General features: G+C 41.3%; 1 protein-coding gene across 4 annotated transcripts in view; it reads left to right on the top strand.

Annotated features, from left to right (window-relative positions):
- The window catches only part of LOC119650608 (neurexin-1), a 371,754-nt gene that overhangs the window by 29,501 nt on the left and 322,825 nt on the right, over positions 1–19,428 (top strand). For all 4 annotated transcript variants that reach the window (XM_038053478.1, XM_038053477.1, XM_038053476.1 and 1 more), the window contains exon 2: positions 16,303–16,436. In XM_038053478.1, the coding sequence (XP_037909406.1) occupies positions 16,303–16,436 (134 nt within the window). The remainder of the gene's footprint in view (positions 1–16,302; positions 16,437–19,428) is intronic.

The following is a 19,428-nucleotide window of genomic DNA, read 5'->3' as shown; positions in this document are numbered from 1 at the left end:
TAAGTTTTTATTAGTGATGTTTTCATATAAACTCAACGTCGCATTTATTTTGAAAAGTCGCTTTCGCCGTAGCTGCGATAAGAGAAGTTGCTGTTATACTTGGCCTAATTTACAAAAGTAAGCTTCAACGCTGCCAGTGTGAAGAATCTGACATTAAGGGATGTCAGGTCATAAAAGAAATTAAGTTTCTAGAAATTCTTCATGACGTTTACGTAATTTTGAAAAAGAAGGCATTCCAAAATCGCAAAGTTGAGCACCCCCTCCCCAATAAAAATCCGATAAGGTCACAGTATCTATAGATGTAGGTGCATGTAACTGAAAAGCATAACATCGGATATTAGCGCCAGCGTCAACTACAGTTAATAGATCTGACTGCCATAGCCAGGTCTTATCTATTAGAAAAAGCGGGGAGAAGAGTCTACTTACGCTAAAGTCCCCGGACTAACCAAAGTAATGGCCCCGGCTTCGGGGGGGGGGGGGGGGGGTGGATTTTATTCGTCTCTTCTCTGATTAATTTGATCAAATAATGCATTCTATAGTGTGTAATTACCTTAAATTCCGCCGCACATTGCACATTATTGAATGCATTCGAGCGAATTGGTCGTAACAAAGGGGAATGTTCTGCCGCATTCGTCAACACTACTGCGTATGTTGCTGGCAGAAGTTCAAGGCCAGGTTTAGCGGGACCGGCTGATTAAGAGACAGTTAATGGGCGGGTAGAACGCAGTTTTTCGCAGAGGAATTCACCGATGGATGGTTGAGGAGTGAACTAGAAGCGGCGGTGGACATGAGGAGGTCGACTAGACTGTATCATTAGCCGGTTGTATTTATTGTATTGAATATTTAAGCAACTCCACGCTCACTGAATATCATGGGATTCTTATCGCTCTGTCCGGTGATCGAGTTGGCCGCGAGTAGCGCGTCCATAAACCGAATTTCAAGGCAATTAACGAATTTTCCTTTGACATTGTGGCTGCACTGTTCGGTGGATCGTGAGTTCTCGCCGTTCATGAGGACAGCCGTCGTGTTTTCCTGCAGTCTATGTGTGCTCCGGCGACTGCGACGAAATTTGATTGTAGAAAGGCCCATTATGCTGAAAGCACTGCAATTTCAGTAAACGGAAAACTTAGCGACAAATTGGATAAAAAGTGCGCGCAAAAAAAACAAGTGTCATCAAGCGTCTTTCAGGGAGTTTAATATACGGTAAATTTGAATTGAGGGGTACCGATAACTGGATTTTAAAGACTGCTTCTGTACTTCGAAAGAGCCTCTAGCAAAAATCGTTTACGATCAAACGCAAAAATATCAGTGAAGATTGTTTCACAGTGTGAAAATTAAGATTGTCGGTTGAGCATGCTGAAGCAGCAGCAGATCCCTTTTTGGATTTAGAAGGTGTTTCACTCCTTTTTGAAGGCAAATCAATTTACCTAACTTGTCTCCGTCCATCCCCGGGTGAATTGGATGGTGCACGTTAGAGCAACTGTCGCGAATTTGCAACAAACTAGTTGATTCCAAATTCTTTCGCTTGACAATTGGCACTACTTTATCGTTTCTTCGAGTGCGGTCAGCGGAAAGGCTGCCCGTTTAAATAGTGAGTTATATGTAAATGAGTTAGGTCAAAAATTAACCACATAGCCTTATTCTATCACCCCTACTACAAACTGGACTTACCTATCAGCTCTTTACTTACGGGAGGAACACCTGATCCATCCTTCGTACTTTTGGGAATGTGCAAAGTGTATAATAAGTTGACAAGAATTTCTTTCAAATTCTCAATTTCACTCCTAAGATCAAAATATTTCTTATGTTAATTAAATTTTCATTTGCCGGAATGTATTGATTTTAGTATTTTATTATTTTTTAGTTATTTTAGTATTTTTTTATTTTAGTTATAATATTTCTTTAAGAATGATTTTAGTTTCTGGCCCTTTTGTTTTCTTTTTGAATTGATTCTTATCATGGCTAATTTCGTTATGACTATGTCATTTCACGTTTCCTTTGAATAAATCTCGTTTAATGAATTTTTGATTTGAGGAATCCTTTCCTCTGTCCTCCTCCTTCGTTCCTGCACAATTAGGGACATCCTACAGAATAATGGCCGGAGGGTGTCAAGGAGGAGAGGGAACCTCAGAGCCCGCGCCTCAACAAATATGTGCGGAAGAAGAAGCATGAATCGAGACTGTGATCCGTCGTGGATCTCACGGCTCCACGCGCGCTGTCGAGCAGCTTTTTTTTATTTGCATTTTTCAGGTTCTAGCCCGCGTTTTGATTTGACTTATTACGCTTACACGAATCCCTACATTTGTGCGACTATTTTCAAGATCCGTTGTGGACCTACGCACTAGTATAGATACATCAATTTTGTATAATGACACGTTAGGGATCGTAGCGTTCAACGGAGGTATTTGGAGCTGGTCTAAACAACTCTGGCTCTAAACAACTGTGTCGTCTCGATGGTTGTCAGAAAATGGAACGTGGCGTGGATTTTGACTTCTACAACACTTGACAAAGGGTCAGCAACTACATTATCTTTTCCAGACACGTATTGAATGTCGGAAGTGAACTTGCTGATGAAGCTCAAGCGTCGAAGTTGGCCAGGGGACTCTTTGTCGGGCTTTTATTTCAAAGCAAAAGTGAGTGTCTTATGGTCCGTAAAGAGGCTCCCTAGAAGAGAATACCAGAACTATTGAGGGAATGCCACAAGTATAAAATCCACCACGACTAAACAGTCTCTGGGGACCACACAATCAAACGAGTATCTTTGGTCTTCGGCCCGACAACTTGGCGATAATGATCGATTGATTGTGGATGTGGTAATTTGACGATATGTATTGAAAAGGTCGAGAAAATACGTGTGTCTGCAATAGAGTGCGTAAAATCGTGGATGAGTGAAGGAGGTAATGGTTTGGAGTTATATGTAACCGCCACAAGGTAGTCGGGACCATGTGAAATGGCGAGGACCTAAAACTGTTTGATGGTCTGCCAATACTCTGTTTAACAAGTTTTTCGAACTATTTCGGTGCAACTGTGAACTTCTGCGGTGGTAACTGCCGCGCCTTAGAAAAGATAGGATAGCCGGTAGTGCTGATGTGGTGCTAAGCATTATGCTTTATGGGTTCAGGAAGATTACACCCAGGAGTAATGTTTTGCTATATTTTCAAACAAATGTCCGAAAACGTGAGTCGGCAACATTTCAAACGCTATTGAAAGAACGCTGGGTCAGCAGCAGTGTTAAATTGTGATTACCGGATACGGGAAGAACCGACATTTTAGCGTCTTTATAAAATAAGTAATTGCGCCGGCTCAAGTGGTTGTAAATTGTGAGGCGAAGTGGTACTCCATTACGGGTGGCCATCACCGAAGCATCCGGCAAGTCTAGTTTCTGTACGACTATAGCAGTTACCGACGGTCTTGCCTCTATTCCGTCGGTAGGCATGCTGAGCAGAAGCGAAACAACCCTTTAAGACCACACCCTACAGGAACGAAGTCTGATAGCAGCAGAAAAAAAGAGTCGAGGAAGAGGAAAACGGTCCTGGGCTGTCGCATGCAACGTTCTTTTTTAATATTTTCTGTAAACAAACCTTCCTTAAATCGATTCACTGACTGTCTGTTTGCCTATCACACGCACTTTTCTCCAAAACGGCTATTCTGATTTAAACAAAATTTGGTGAACATGTGGGAACTATGAACTCCCACGCAAATGGTGAGTAGCGTAAATTTACATGGAGTGTAGGGAGCCCCTTATACATGCAAAGGGAGATGTAGAAAACATCCCCCCCAAAATGGTCACGTTGGATCTCAAAACAAAGGTCTCAATTAGTACTTTTTATAACCAAAATTAGTTCTAAAATACTAAATGCGCAAGTTAAGTTGTTAACATGAGTGCACTTTAGTGACACAGAACTCATTTTCGAAAACTACACACCTCCAGAATCATCATCGAAATGATGTGCAAATATGAACTCTAAGCCTAAGAATTCCAATATTTGCTCAAATAAATTTACTAATAATAGATCACCAACTTTTTGAAATCAACTGAAAAACCCCCTTGAGTTGATCCTAGGAGTAATAAAATGCTATGCGCAAATACTGCGAAGTTTCGTGGCCCTCCGGCCATTATTGTCAATGTTATAAGAGTTCAAACTGATCAATTTCGCCTGAATTTACTGCATCATACATGGCTTAACAAATAACTTGGTGACGTCGCAATTAACGAGAATAATTGACATTCGAGAGAAATTTTAAAGTAACATGTATGAAGAATCGACCTCTCCCCAGACCTTTCAAGGTTCGGTGTAGAACAAAACCTTATTATGATAGAAACGATTCAATGTCTATCTGTCCGTCTGTCTCCTCATTTGTCTGTCTGTCACAGCGGATTAATGCGGAAACGGCTAAGGCTATTGTCACAAAATCTGGTGAGGGTGTGTGGCCTGCGAATCCCTTTGCACACAGCCAGTAATGCCACTTTGTGGGCTCCCCATACATGTGAAAGGGCACTGTACAATTTTTTTCCACAGAATATAGCCATCGTGGGTATCAAATGAAAGGACTTGATTAGTACTTACCGAAACTATATTTCAGATATTGGGTGAAATATAAGAGAGTGAAGGCTCATAATGTGTACTCCGAAAAGTCTCGTTTCTCAGAACTTATATAACTGAAAAATCTGAAAAGAATCGCATTGATGCCCCTATATAAAATCTAGGTCTCAAAGTACATCCCATTCCGATACTTTCTCAAATAAAGTTAATAATAGCATATTACTATATTTTTGAAACTTACCCGAAAACACCCCTTAAGTTCACCCTAGAAGTATAAAATACTATCGTTAGTAATAATATAGTACAAAATTTCGGAAAGTTTGAAACAAATGCAACTATAATTAACAACGTTATAGAAGGTCAATCTTTTTGCATTCCACGTGAATTTATCGCAAGCTAAGAGGTGTATGATGTCCTGATTGTAAAAATTGGCCCCTTATGAAGGGTGGAGTTGCTTATATTTACGGATGTTTTGATTTCATTAGCGCTGTGCACCTTCAACGCCATATGACAGTAAGCTCAGGGAATAACAACCCAACCTAAATTCGAGGGATCTCATAAGTAAGCAAACTTAGGGGCTAGGGGGGCTTACAAGGGTTTGTGGATGTTTGCAGGAATGAAAAAAGGCCAGAATCCACGATAGCGATGGTTGAGACGCTTTCACGTGGGTTATTTTTTCCACTGAGAATGCTAACCAGCACTTCCGTATTGTAACCATGCACAAGTTGTGATAGTTTGTGCAGCAGGCCAAATTTTCAAAGCTATTCTGGCCAATTTCAAGTTCACTTTAACTGGAATTCTTCTTCGGGCTGGTTAACTGGATTCTTGCTTTGTTATAGCTATGGAGGGCCAAAGGAGCTTAAACCACAATACAGATGTTTTGCACTGAAGAAGCGATCACATCCTGTAAGGTCAAGGGCGCACCCTCATCCTCTTACCTTCCAACTACCACCAACAATAATATCGACGCAGGATCAACATCGCCGCCTTCAACTGGTCCCGAAAACACGCCAAGCCTTGATGCGTCTTTGTGGTTCAGGTAGGATTTAAAAATATTAAGATTCTAAGGCTAAGTTTCCACAAAGTTTTTCACGATGGTCTTATAAATATATGAAAAGAAATCTTGAGGCTAAGACATCGAAGATGCCATACTAGGAACCAATAGCATCAAACAACGGCGGATTGAATTCATACAGAAAACCTGATCCACGTTTCAGAGCCTAGCTAAGGTAGAGACGTGCAAGCGGGGGTGGCCGGGGCATCCCGGTGGAACTGCACTTAGTTCGCGTCGGACCTGTAAGGCCATTTTTTGTCGCCTTTATACAAGTATATTTTGGGAGAGCTTTGCTCTCGTGGTTATCAGAGAAGAAATAATATTAGAATAAGCAGGGAGAGAAATAGAAATAGAGGAGAGAAAATATAGACAATACTTGCCAAAAAAAGATCGCTGAATACTGGTGATGGAACTTTCCTTAACTGAACGAAGTCTCAATTAACCCAACAGCTAAGCGGATTTACAGTGTAAACAAATCACCAAAGTTTCAGATGAGATACTAAGGTTTCATTATGAATAGGTTTAGTGCCCATTTATTCAAAGTAAAGAAAAACGTTTCATTATTTTTCACTCCTTTTTCATTAACTAAAAATATGCCACTACCTGACACAATCGATAAATTATTATTATTATATTTTAGGTTGTTTCAAGGCAAAAATGAAGTAAAGAACATCGTTGAGCACATTGTAAAAGGCATTTCCGAAAAGAAAGTAATAAAACATTTTCGGTATCTCAGAACTTTCCTTCACTCAGGGCGTAACCTGTCAAATATTTTAGACATTAACATAAGCCCGGAAATCTTTCCATTCACCTCAGTCAACCCACATTCAATTCCACCAAGCACTTGAAGTGCGCTCAGTTTCCACCTACACTTATTTGTTTGGAAACTTTTTTCCCAGAGCAACTGCTACTTTACTAAACAATTACAGATGAAGGAAATTTTTCCTCATTTTTCTGGATAAAATGGAAAAATTATTCTCATTAAAGTTGCCGCACCGTTTCACAACACTGCTCTTGAACTTTTCATTTTCCGACCAGTCGATGGATGAATTTTTAAAGTTCGGTTCCGTTTCGCATTCAGGATAAACATATTTGCATTCACCAAAGTGGCTCACGTTCGCCAACACGTCACGTATCAAGTGTCGTGGGTTATGCAAACTACTTGAACTACGTGCGTCCAAAAGTCCTTCGTAACTAATTGTAACAATTAAAGTTAATTGCAATCATAAAACAATCCGCTCTCATATGTATCCCTGGGGCTATTTGTAAAATTTATGCGGTGGCCGGGAATTTAAAGAACTCGAACGTAAGACGAGGAGTAGTTAATTTGGTCGGAATCCAGCATAATAATCCAACCCCCATTTGCAGTGACCAAAGTAGGAGCAATTTGAGCTCATTTCAGTCAATTATCGCTTTTCGGTTGGCGCAGGGAGGCCGTAGCTATGCAACGTTGTGCAGTTGAATACACAGTGCAAGCAGGTAATTCCGCAGCTGGTGCAAGGCAATTTTCTGGGGCTGAGTGGAGCAATCAGTCAGGCGAGGGAGCTCATTTTATGGTATAATGGCAAGCCACGGTGTGAGGAACAAAGTAAGTTCCACGCTGGTCTGATGGATTCAGTGTTTCTCTACCAGCAGAAGCTTCAAGGGAGTCAGTTAATTTCATTACAAAGGCTTTGACAAATTTGTAATGCATTCCTGTTATCAATTATAATTGATGTACAATACGCAACTTTCATGAGAAATTTATTGCAGCAGGCGTAATTTAATGGGAATTTCGTCCTAATTTTAAAATGTTCGTCGAAATTCAATTGATAAATTGATAAAAGCTTTGGTGTCTATTGAAGCGACACACGTTAAACATATTAATTTCATATAAAACCGCCAAAAGCTTTTGTATTCCAAATTAATATTGTTTTTTGATTACTTTATGACAACAATTACCTATACTACGTGAGAACCATATTAAAGGAAATGTAATTACGTCAATTCGAACTTCCACTTTCCACATTTTTTCTGATGACATTGTTCAAAGCCGTAATATTCTACAGTTCCATGTATGAAGTTATTAGGCGGATAGTTCATTGGTTTGGAGAACAAATCTCGTTAGCATGAACGACCATACCATCGAAAATGCCCTATCGTAACTTTTCCACGATCGGTGCAACCACATATCGATTGCGGATATCCTCATTTCGGATGTGATTAAAACGTGTTACGCTACTAATCTAACGCAGCATCTTCGTCTCCATTGCCGCCAAACGCTATCCATTGTCTTTTATAGCTGGCTAACACTCAGAACCATAGAAGATGAAAGGGCGGACGACATTCCGGCAAATTTTCTACTTGAGGTTTCCGTTGATACGTCGATCACAAAGAACACCCGTTGTGGAACGCCACTTCATCCAGGTTGCATTAATACGTGAAGCAATTTCATAACGCAGTTCTCCATTGGCTGACAGATTTGACCCAAGGTGTTTAAATCGCTCAGTTCTAGGCCTGTTTCGTGGGGATCGGTCAACAAAAATTATGTTTGATTCAGATTCAATCTGAAACCTTGTTGCATGAGGTGATCATTCTATTTAACCCAGTATTGTCGTATAACACGCCAGATGAGTTCCTGCACACAGATTTTAGACAAGGCAGCGAAAGCGGATATAATGCTGTTAGTGCGTTAGGCGCCATCCACGCCACCGTCGGCAGAAATTCCGTTTTATACATATACAAATTGATTAACGACGATGACCTCTGAAGAGCACAATCATCCGTCAACTTTGAGAATTAACTTCATAGTCCATTGAACTCTTCTCGTCCTCTGGATAAGGCAGCATGAAGAATGTCACCGATAACAAGAAAAATTAATATCGGTAAACCCTGACCGACTTCGTTTCCCCACTTCAAAATCCTGTGAGACTTTACCTCGATGCAGCACATGATATTTTGCATTATTTGTTCCTCAAGAATGACTCTGCTTGAGTGTATTGATGGCCAAAATGATTCCTCTTCTGCTTGAAGGAGCAGCTCGTATTCGCATGTTACAATGACTAGCCATTTCTTTGACAAGAGATAAAATTTTAGCGGATGTGATATGGTTAAGAATCGTGGTGAAGTTTCCCTTCCGCCTCTTCAGCTGTTCGTTATCGCGAATAAGAAGTCAACCTTCAACGAGCTGTACGGGACTATCGAAAAATTTAGGGCTCATTCAAGATCTATCATGGTACACACTTCGGAAATCATCGTGATGTGCGGTATCTTCCGCTTTCAGCGGAACAGCAAATTCCCTTTTGCAAGGACGCACACTACACTGAACTTCTCGCGATTTCACTCGGTGGAGGAGTTCGGACGCGTCACGCTCTCTTTTCTTCACCGATTTTAAGACAGAACTTGGCCGACGAACTACATTTTTGGTAGCGAGGTAATGTTCACCGATATTCTCAGCCGGATTACTTAGTGCAACTTCCGTCCTGACCATAAAATACCTCTCCCACTGTCGAGGGACCCAGAAGACCCAGACCCAGAATCGTGTGGTCAGAAGCCTGTTAGAAACCGCTCGCCTTGCGGTTGCCATTAGAAACAACCTGAAACGGTGTTTGCTACCCCTTCGCTTTCAAGAGTACAAAACCACACTGCCATAAGTGTAGCAAGGGAGGAGGGGTGCTCTCCAGAGTTTCAACATCTTACTTCATTTAATTTTTTTATTGTAATTCGTGATTCAGTTGGATAAAGCGAGAATTCCAAGGACATTCGTTACGTTTTCAAGGAACGTGCGCATATCTCTGAAATAAATTATAGTCCAGTATAACCAAAGGTCTCCGGCATGAGATTAATCCCATCTCGGCATGGTTGAGATTTTGGCAGCAGCAAAGTTTCGAAATTTGAATGCTGCTAGCTCAGAAATTTTTATCCTTTTTAGTCGCCTTTTACGACAAACATGGAAGACTTTGATTGTATTCTTAAGCCCCAACTCACAGGTCGCGGAATCTATTTAATCCATTAATTCGAAGAGAAGCGTCTGTAAAAAATCTATGTTGAGGAAAGAATCTTTGCTATGGCATGAAAATGTCGGCCCATTGAACGAGTGTATGTGTGTGGGTTGTGTGTTTGTGGTGGGGGAAAACATAGCCTCAGGCGTTGGTGGTCCTGAATTTCACACCTTTCATTATGGAAAGCTTGTTCCCATGTTATGAAGGCAGCCTTAGCCAATGCTACTAATATTCCAATTGCTGGTTCCGGTTCCGGCATGTGGGAGATTGAACCCTCTTTTGCCAACGCATCCGGGATTTCATTTCCTTCTACACCAAAGTGACCAGGTACCCAGAGTAGTCCACCGTATTGAATCTAGAGATAGAGTACAAACGGTTTCTGGATTCTTAAATAATTTTCGAGATGATCAGAGCACTACCCAACATCCTCAGTCCAGCCTGGTTATCACTGCAGGTTGCAATGCGCGTCCCCTTCAACCGCTCGTCAATCATCCAGTTTAATGACTTTCGGATGGCATATACTTCGACTTGAAAAACCGTTGCACATTGTGCCCCCCCCCCCCCCAGTTCTACCTACTGTCACTCTCTCCCAATTCTCTCTACTTTGATTGTAACTTCATATCTTCTACCAAACAGGTGAATGAGGACCCGAGAATCAGAAGACATTTTATTATAAGAACTGGATTCAGTTCTGCCGTTAACTCTTCCAATCTACGCGAAATAGTCTATGAGCTGTCCTCATTACAGTGCTTTGAATAAATATATCCAAAGACTGCATTACACAATATATTGAGAGCTGCGCCAGATGCTGCGCTCATGGTATGGGTAATACCCAGTCCCAGAGTTCTTTGTAGTGCAGATAGTTTACGGTGAATTCTCTTAATCTCACCTTAGCTCGCTACACTGCAGATGCATAAGTGAACATCTGCCTAATGATACTAACGTATATCCAGATTACCACATGAGGCCTAAGTTCCCATACCGAAGCAAATGTCCGTCTGCATAACCCATAAGCTTTGAGAGCTCGTTTCAACTTTACCTCTACATGTTTGTTTCAAGGAAGCTTTTTATCCAGCGTGACTCCCAGATATTTCACTTCTTAGGGGGGTTGAAGGGCTGAACCCCTCATCTCTAGGAGGCAAAGTCCAAAAAGTTTTCTTCTTTGTGTAAACAATGCCATTGTGGTTTTCTTTGGATCAACTAAGTCGATCAAATCAACGAGAGTACGCACAACCACGGCATCGGCGTAGGCTAAATTTTGCGTTTGCATAGTATTGAGTTGGCCAACATACAGCACAGAAGTGGCGAGAGACCACCTCCTTGGGGCAGCCTTTCTGCTATTAGGTAGCTATCGACACCCACTTCAGTATACAGTAATCTCTATGGTAGTATAGCATAGATCCACTTAATCAAAGTATAATCGACATCGTGCGTTCTGGCGACGTCACAAAGTTTTTGGAAAGGCGCACATTCAAACGCCCCTTCAATGACTATGAGCACGTCCAAACGCCTCCTCTATCTTTGAAACCAAAGAATGAAGAGCATAGGACAGGACTTTCCACATTGGTAACCATGTTGGTTTTTATTTGGTGGCTGCGCCCTAAGCGACTTCCCACCAATGCGACGATCAACCGGTCACTTCAAACCTTTCAGCAAGGATGATATATTCATTGGATTTGAATAATCATCTTTCCCAGGCTTAAGTATGAAGACTACTTTAAATTTCTGCCCAGCGGTAGGCACGTAGCCTAAAGACAGACACGCCAGAAAAATATTTCTTAGCAATCGCTCTAAGTGCTCTCTCTCTCACCTTTGGAGTACAAATTGTTAGGTCAATTACTTCACTTCTTCTCGGTACCACGAAGATAAGACCAGGTGAAATGATGAAATCAAACAACTTCTCTCCTCTGGGATTGCATTTACTACTGCCCTAACAAATATGTTGAGCGTTTATATCGCAACCTATTAACTATTAGTTCTTGCGTCGGTGGAGGACACAGAGAATCATAGAGTAAATAAATAATTATTAATCTGATATTGTACAATGACCGTAACTGAGTTCTAGGAACAAGACTGTCTCAGCATGGTTGAATCTAACTGTCTTGACATCAGGACACAACGTTTCGGTCTTATAGATCTTTCATCGTAAAAGAGCCCAGCCACCTTTAGTGATTCAATGCCACAGATTCTATTAAATTGAACCCATGGCTCTTGCACCTGAAAAATGGAAAAGGGGAAGGGAAGGTCCTGCAGATTTGTCAGACTCGGTGCCAACAGATAGGGGAAGATTTTGGCATGAAGTAGGTTAATTTAACCAATCTTTACATTTTTCAACATGAACTTAGTCTAATGCGTAATGGAAAATAGTTAGAAGCATATGTCACAGTCGGTGTGTGACCGGGGCTCTCTTACAGAATATCGCCAGAGACTCGATCCTCTCGTGTTTGAGATCTCTGAGAAAAGCTGCAATTGGAAGTGCAGCAGTTCCCATGTCATCCATGAAAAGTCCCATATCATCACGCAGAGTATCCGTCTTTTTCCACTTCACCTTCACTGGTTATTGGTATCCAGTTTGCACAGAGCCGATGACACAAATTCACATCAAGTTAATTTTGTTCACGTCACTGACTTCCTTTCTTCCGTTTGTTCCGTGAATGTTATAGCCGAAGTTACTAGCAGGTAGAATTTACCCTATAGTCCCCCATTGTAGGTACTATCCTCCGCGCACAGCTCCATAGTGGGAAAGCGCACCGAAAATGCTCCAATTTGCTCTATATTTTGTGACTCACAGACCATCATTGTCCTTCACTCTCAAAATGGAGACTGACATGATTGAATTTTTATCTATCGAAGAAAAAGTTGAGAACAATATGATGACTATCCGTGAGCGCCTTCAAACTCTAAAACCCTCCGCGTTTTAGATTTACTCTTTTTGGTATTCATGAACTATACCTTCCCCTGTCTGAAGTCCATCCCCAGGTTCAGCTCACCCAACATGGTGGGATGATATCCCCTGCATTCCTTCGAAGGCCAGGTAACCAGCATCTGACATGTCCTGTCCTGCGCATCTCATTGTTCACAATAGTGAAGTTGGAGCAACCGTCAGATCTCAGAACCGCGATTACCTGCAGCAGCCACTTTAAGACAGCCTCGTCAGTGCACTCTAAATGCAGGAATCAATCGCGAAAACCTTGATTGTTAAATCTTGGCTTTGTTTCAGTCTCCTGCATTTTTTTCCACACGTGTTCTCGGAGGATGGTAAATTGTCTATTATATTTTGCCACACGTCCTCTTCCTTCCCGCCTTCGTGACCGTATTTCTATGGGAGGGATTGGCTTCGTTGAGATCTTTATCGTAATTTCCGCAGACGCACTGGCCCGAAGCGCAATAAAGCGTAGCTCCCAACAGATGTGTTAGTCTTACGCCTCTTACCCCAATTACCGCTAATAGAAGAGTCTGCTGCGTCCAGTGTGAAGCACACCAGAATTACCAGTTTGTCCTTTCGTCAAAGGTTTCGCTTCCTTACGTTCGATTTCACTAGACATTACTGCGGTGGTGCAGCCACATCTGTATCCTCATTCCCAAGGTGCTTCACTTGCTTCTGCAGTACCTTCCTCTGCCGCCGGCATGAAGCGGTCCCAGGTTCGTGGTGTGCGGGCCGCTTAGCTCCATTTCCACATACCGGCGTTAAACCAATAGCATATACGTCACCAACTTCCCCTACTTCTGCTCTTCCAGGTAAGGGTAAAGAAGAATGTTCTGTATTGCCCCCTCCTTAGTGGCTGACGTTTTCTTCTGTCGAGTCTTCCTCTTCCGCTTACAGGTAGATTTGGACTTTAGTACCGCGAATTGACCCGCCGTAGTCAGATTTCTAGTTTTTCCTAAGGTGGGAGTTGCCGTACTTCTCTAGCTTGTTTCACCATAGGCAGATTTCTCCGTAGGGGGGCATACATTTGATGAAGCCTCCAAATTCGAAGCCTGGAGAGTTAAAATTCTTAGCTTGCATAGTCATGTTTTTGGACACCCTCAGGGGAGTAGCAAACTACTACGGGCTCCCTAGCATAGCAAGGTCGTGTTGTAAATAAAATCCCGTACACTGGTCTATACTGATCCAAAAAATGTTACTGTGTTTGTCGCAGGAGGATCCAGAGCGGAAACTCACTTGCTTGTAGATATTTGAAGCGTCCCAGGAGTACTCTAGCAGGTATTTTTGCTGGGACAGAAAGCACTGAGACTCCTGTTCAGTTATAATACTCAAAACTTCCCGGGAAAGACCTCAAAATCTTCGAGCTTTCTTAAAGGGTGGGAGTAGAAATTTTATGGAAGTACAGGGATTTCGATGAACACTTCTGCATGGAGATCGTCAAGTCCAGTAGCTTTACTCCACTTGAACGCATTGAAGACCAAAAGGATTTCACTTCTACTCTGCAGAAGGATAGGTGGACCTTCACCAAACATTGCGCAGTTGAAATCCGTGGTGAATTGCTCCTTTCGCCTATCAAACTGGTCGCCATTATGGATGCGAAGGGTACGGTTAAAGTCGTTGTCTGGACCATTGAAATATTTGTCATCACCTGCAAGAGGTTTCGTAATACGATGTATTAATCTGAAATTGTTACTTGCTTCCTTAAAATCGATCAATTAGAATGAAGGGAAGCAGTGGGAAAAAGTTCCTTCGACAAAAAAACACTTTATTATGACCCACAAAGCTCATGAATATTCTCAGGTGAGTATAATAGTTCAAGATGTGTTTCGGCTGATCAGCACGATATCCAGATCATATAAATGAATGGCGTTGAGCTTGGTGAGTTGAGGTTTCCTTCATTTGCCAGCAATTTTTGATGCAAATCAGAAACGGAGGCAAGCAAGCATCAAGGATTAATTATAATAGCAATATCGTTCCCCTATATATGTATGTCCGTTACAACCACGAGGAAATAGATGACGCGAATAACGAGGACGTGGAAGCAGTGGAATGCCACAACCCTTTTGATCATTGAGATGATTCTGCTTGCCTTGGAGCCGCGGATCACAACACTAACCGCTATTTATACCAATATACTTACCTACCTACAAGGATACGAAGAAATGCTGCCAAAAATGAAGAACTGCAAAACGGTGTCGGAGAAATGATCATATTAGAAGTAATATCTGAAGATACCAGAATTGGTCAGTTACACAATCGAAGAAGGACAAGTTGAGAAAGCGAACTTTTCTGGTATTCCCGAAGAAGACTGAAGTAGATTGCCAGAAGCCAGCAGCGTTAACATGTAGGCACATATGTTTGACTTAAGACCATACATCAATGATAACTTTCATTCAGGATGAAAAACTCTCCAATTCATGAAAACAACCGGAACCTTAAAAAAGACGACTACCTAAGTTGACTCTTATTTCATTCGACAGAATAACACATGCTAAGTTTAATAGTGAATGCAGCATGCGAACCTCCGCATTGCCACAACTATTGTCCTCGTCAATTGCTACTAAACAGTGGACATTCTGGGTAGAGAGTTCTGGCTTCTGTATACGAGAAAAGTTACACAATGGAAAAGTCTCTTGTACGCACAGCATCCCTGTTTCATTTAGTTTTTTTTCGGTTATGAAATTGTGCCGTGAGTAATATCAGAGTGGAAGTTCTGAATTATGTTTGAAGTATGCTACCCCAAATCCGAAATCCAAAAATGAACAGGCAACTCCCTTCCCGACTGCTCTAGAAAACAACAAGAGGATATCTACCTGGAGCTATTTTCATATGAAGTAGACTCTACGAATCCAATGAAAGAATTTTTTGTCTTCAAGTGCCGGTCTGCATACAATACCATAGAATTCCTACATATTAATTCCCATATCAAGCAAGAATGTAGGTTCCAGGCCGATATGGGAGTATGTTTGTACGACCGTGCACATAATGAAATGCCGTGCAGAATCCTGGAACGTACGGTATACGTCCGCAATCATAATGCATAATTAACCTTGATCGATTACTTGCATGACTTCTCACTGCACCTGAAGCATATTTTTTCTACTTCGTTCCTTCATTTGAATATTTTATTAGTTTTTTGGCTTGCTACGAGGCTCCGGGACATTACAGAAAGGGCACGCTGGAAAACGACCTCAACTCGAAAAATTTGCCGTAGCCATTTCTTCCACTGATAATAATTCGTGTCCCTATTTTTAGGATTCTCATAACTTGAATTGCCTGTACATATTTTATGACGAAATCCATCGGAACTGTGCTCCGTCTGCTATTCATTTATCTTAAGGGAAAAAAGTACGAAGCAAAAGTGGGGCAACATTTATTTCAATTACTCAAGCAATCAAATGACGTCAATATGTTGCCTTTTCCGAAATTCTCACGGTTCGAGGACTAAATATGCTTCCAATAAGTTGCTTGATAGAAACCGTAGTTATTGCGCTTTGACTATGTCGAGACATCGTTAGATCGTTGCCTTGAATAATAAAAATATTTTACTGTCTTTATTGCTTTTTAGGAACATATGCAAATAAAACGGCTGAGAAGAGGAACGATATCCATCAAATAACAAAGTTTGGGCAAGAGTTCAAGGAGGCTCTTGGGTAGGACTTTGAATAGCACAAAAGGCAAACGCATTAAAAAAATATGTTCCAATATAATTTCAATAAAAACATCCAAATTAACAATTTAGTTTATTACGAATTGCAATAAATATGCCCGTTAACACCCAATTTTCTTCCTTTCTAGGTCCTGCGAAACGATGACCAGACCACGCTTGTTGTTGATGGCGTCCCGCAAAGTCGGACATCGCGGGGGAAAGAATTCCAATTTGGAAAATTTGCAACAAACTCAGATGTGTACATTGGAGGAATGCCAAACTGGTATGTATTCAATAGCATCCCTCGTGCAGTCGTGTCTAATAAATAGAAATAAATTCGCGACTCGTGTTGGGAAGCAAACGACCGCTTAGCAAGGAAGAGGGTTGAATGCAATCAAAAGGACAGTGAACTGAACAGCCAACTGGTACATTAGCAAAAATCAATATTCCACTTGATGAGGAAGCAAATTAGCAGAGACAAGTAGGAGTTATTGCAGGCCTTTATGAATAGATTCGAACAATAGCTTGGGAAAATAAAAGATAGCTCTCTAGCGGTCGGAAGATGTTCCTTCAAGTGCGAAAGACGTGCTTCCTGCGAGAATAAGAGGACATTTTGTTGAGTCTGGAATTATCTATAATTATGTTTTTCATTTAAACGTTTCAAATAGAAGCACAAAATGGAATAATTCCATACAAAATCCCATTTCTATAATTTTTCTTTCAACGATGCGTCCTTTGAAAAAAGGAAAAACGACCAAGTGGTAGAAGGATACAGCAGTGCCAGCTGAACGTTTTCTCGTGTTTAGAAACAACATAGCGCGGCCCATTCATTATAATTATAAAGTACTCTTCGATCAATGTTTTTAAATTTTTTATACCTGTTAGGCTTTTGTGCTTTTGTCTGTAATCAGATTTTCTAGGAATTGAACCCTTTTAGGATTCGAGTGACCCTTTCTGGGGTATTTTCACCCATTTGATTATTTATATTCCTTTTTTTTCGTTTTCATTTCGTTTGTTTCTATTTACGTTTTCAATGAACATACTACCCTATTATGTGCATACCACCTACACAAATTATCAACCCCTCCAGGTTAGGAAAATTTTTCGAGTGCACATGATTACCTTGCGTATCCAATTTCACGAGTTGAAAAATAAATTAAGCTAAATTTAGCACAAAGCAGGGTACTGAATGAGACGGGGTGGCTGAACTTAGTCAGGCAGAATGTATGCATTTTTCTAACAAAACCCCCTATTCTTTGGGAAGTCCGTTGTAGCGTCCACCAGTTCCACTGCTTACGGCCTGTGCAATTCGTTTTGCTTACTTCTGTGCGTCTAAAACATTTATCTATACACCCAGTTTCTACAGCATAGCATTTTTTTTATCACTGTTAACCTAAATTCATAGTTCTTGTAAAGTGTACTTGATTCAATAATTTATAAAATTACGTTCTGACACATAGAAAATGTTCCCTGAATCCTACGTCTTCATTATAGGACGGGCACGTACCATCTTAAATAATCCCTATTCAGAACATATGACCAACTAGTCAATTCTGGCGAGTCAGAATGCCTACAATACTCCTGCTTTTCGACAGGATAAACTCTGCATGTTCGTTAAGTTAGGAGGCAAGCTCGATGCGTTTAGCTGCATTAAGGCTCTATCACCTGCCAGCTTTTGACAGCTGTATTAACTTGATGATTAGCTACTGACGACCCAACTGCTGATTCCTATCCCGGAATGGGGGACATATAACCCTCTTACAATGGCCGCTATCCAAAGTAGTTTAACCGTATTGAATCTAGAAACAAAGTTCAATCGGCTTTTACTTTCCTGAATAATTTCCGAGGTGATAAAAGGACTGCTAGACACCCTCCATGCAGCTTGACTACCGCTACAGATTGCGATGCACCTGCCCTTCCACTGCTCGTCCATCACCCAGGTTGCCGCCCTTAAGATCGCATACACTTCAGCTTGAAAGCGCGTTGCATATTGTCCCCAGCCCACTTCTCGTATTTATTCGAGAGGTAGACCATTATTCCAGAACCTTATTCTGTTTTTTGACTAACGATGTAGAAAATCATAGTATATTCTGCCACGCATTCTTCTGATTCGTCCCGATTTTCTCTTCGTTTCAAGAAAACTTCATACCTTGCGGCAAACAGATGTATGGGGATCCGAAAATCAGAAGGCATTGCGAAAAGAGGATTCAGTTCTCCCAATAACTCTACCAACGTTCTGTGCCCCCACGTCCAGTGTTTTCCCCATAGCTCTTATTGAATTAGCCTACGGGCTGTTCCCATTGAAGCACTTTTAATATAAGTATACAAGGCCTGCAAATTGAGTAATGTATTTAGAACTGCGCCGGATGTGTTATTCATGGCACCGATAATAGCCAGACACACAGTTCTTTGCAATGTGACTAGTTTACAGCGAAAACACTTTTGTTTCACCTTAATCGACCACACTACGCATGCATAAGTGAACATCCGCATAATGATAGCAACATATATCCACATTACTACCTGTGGTCTAAGTCTCCATACCGGGGCAAAAGTTCATCTGCAGAACTCATAGACTGTACATGGTTGGTTCGGTTTTTTGCCTAAAATAACACATCTTCGGAAAGTAGAAGGATTGTACCCCTCATCTCTAGAATTCAGACCCTCAGTTTCCTCCACTTTGTAAATAATACCGTTGTGGTTTTATTTGGATTGACTGAAAGTGCGTAATAATCACAGCACTATCCGCATAGGTTTGAACGTGTATTGTCAAATTTTACAGTTTGCATGGCAGTGAGTCTACCAATATATTACACAGAAGTGGTATTAATGCACCTCTTTTGGGGCAGCCTTTCGTTGCTTCCATTGTTAGGTAGCGGTCATCATCCAGTTGCGAATATAGCAATCTCTATACTAGCATAGCATAGATCCAGTTAATTAAAGTATCATCGACAGCATCCTCTCTGGCGACGTCACCGAGCTTTCGGAAACGTGCACAGTCAAACGCCCCTTCAATGTCCACGGACACCCTCTGGCGTACTCAATTTGTGTCCCCTAACTTTGAAACCAAGAAGTGATGAGCAGACTAATGGGAACTTCCACGGTGGGAAGCGTGTTGGTTGAACCAGTTACTTCAGACATTTCAGTAAAAATAATGTTAAATTGGTTTGTCTGAAGTTCTTTGGATTTGAATATTCATCTTTCCCAGAGTGAGGTGTAAAGGCGTTCTCAAGAGGTAGCCCAGGGCAAGACATCCTGATAGTATAGCAGCTCTT

This window comes from Hermetia illucens, chromosome 3, assembly GCF_905115235.1.
Source record: "Hermetia illucens chromosome 3, iHerIll2.2.curated.20191125, whole genome shotgun sequence".
Taxonomy (NCBI): Eukaryota; Metazoa; Arthropoda; class Insecta; order Diptera; family Stratiomyidae; genus Hermetia; species Hermetia illucens.
The sequence above is the reverse complement of the archived record's forward strand: the minus strand, read 5'-3'. Positions and strand labels throughout refer to the sequence as shown.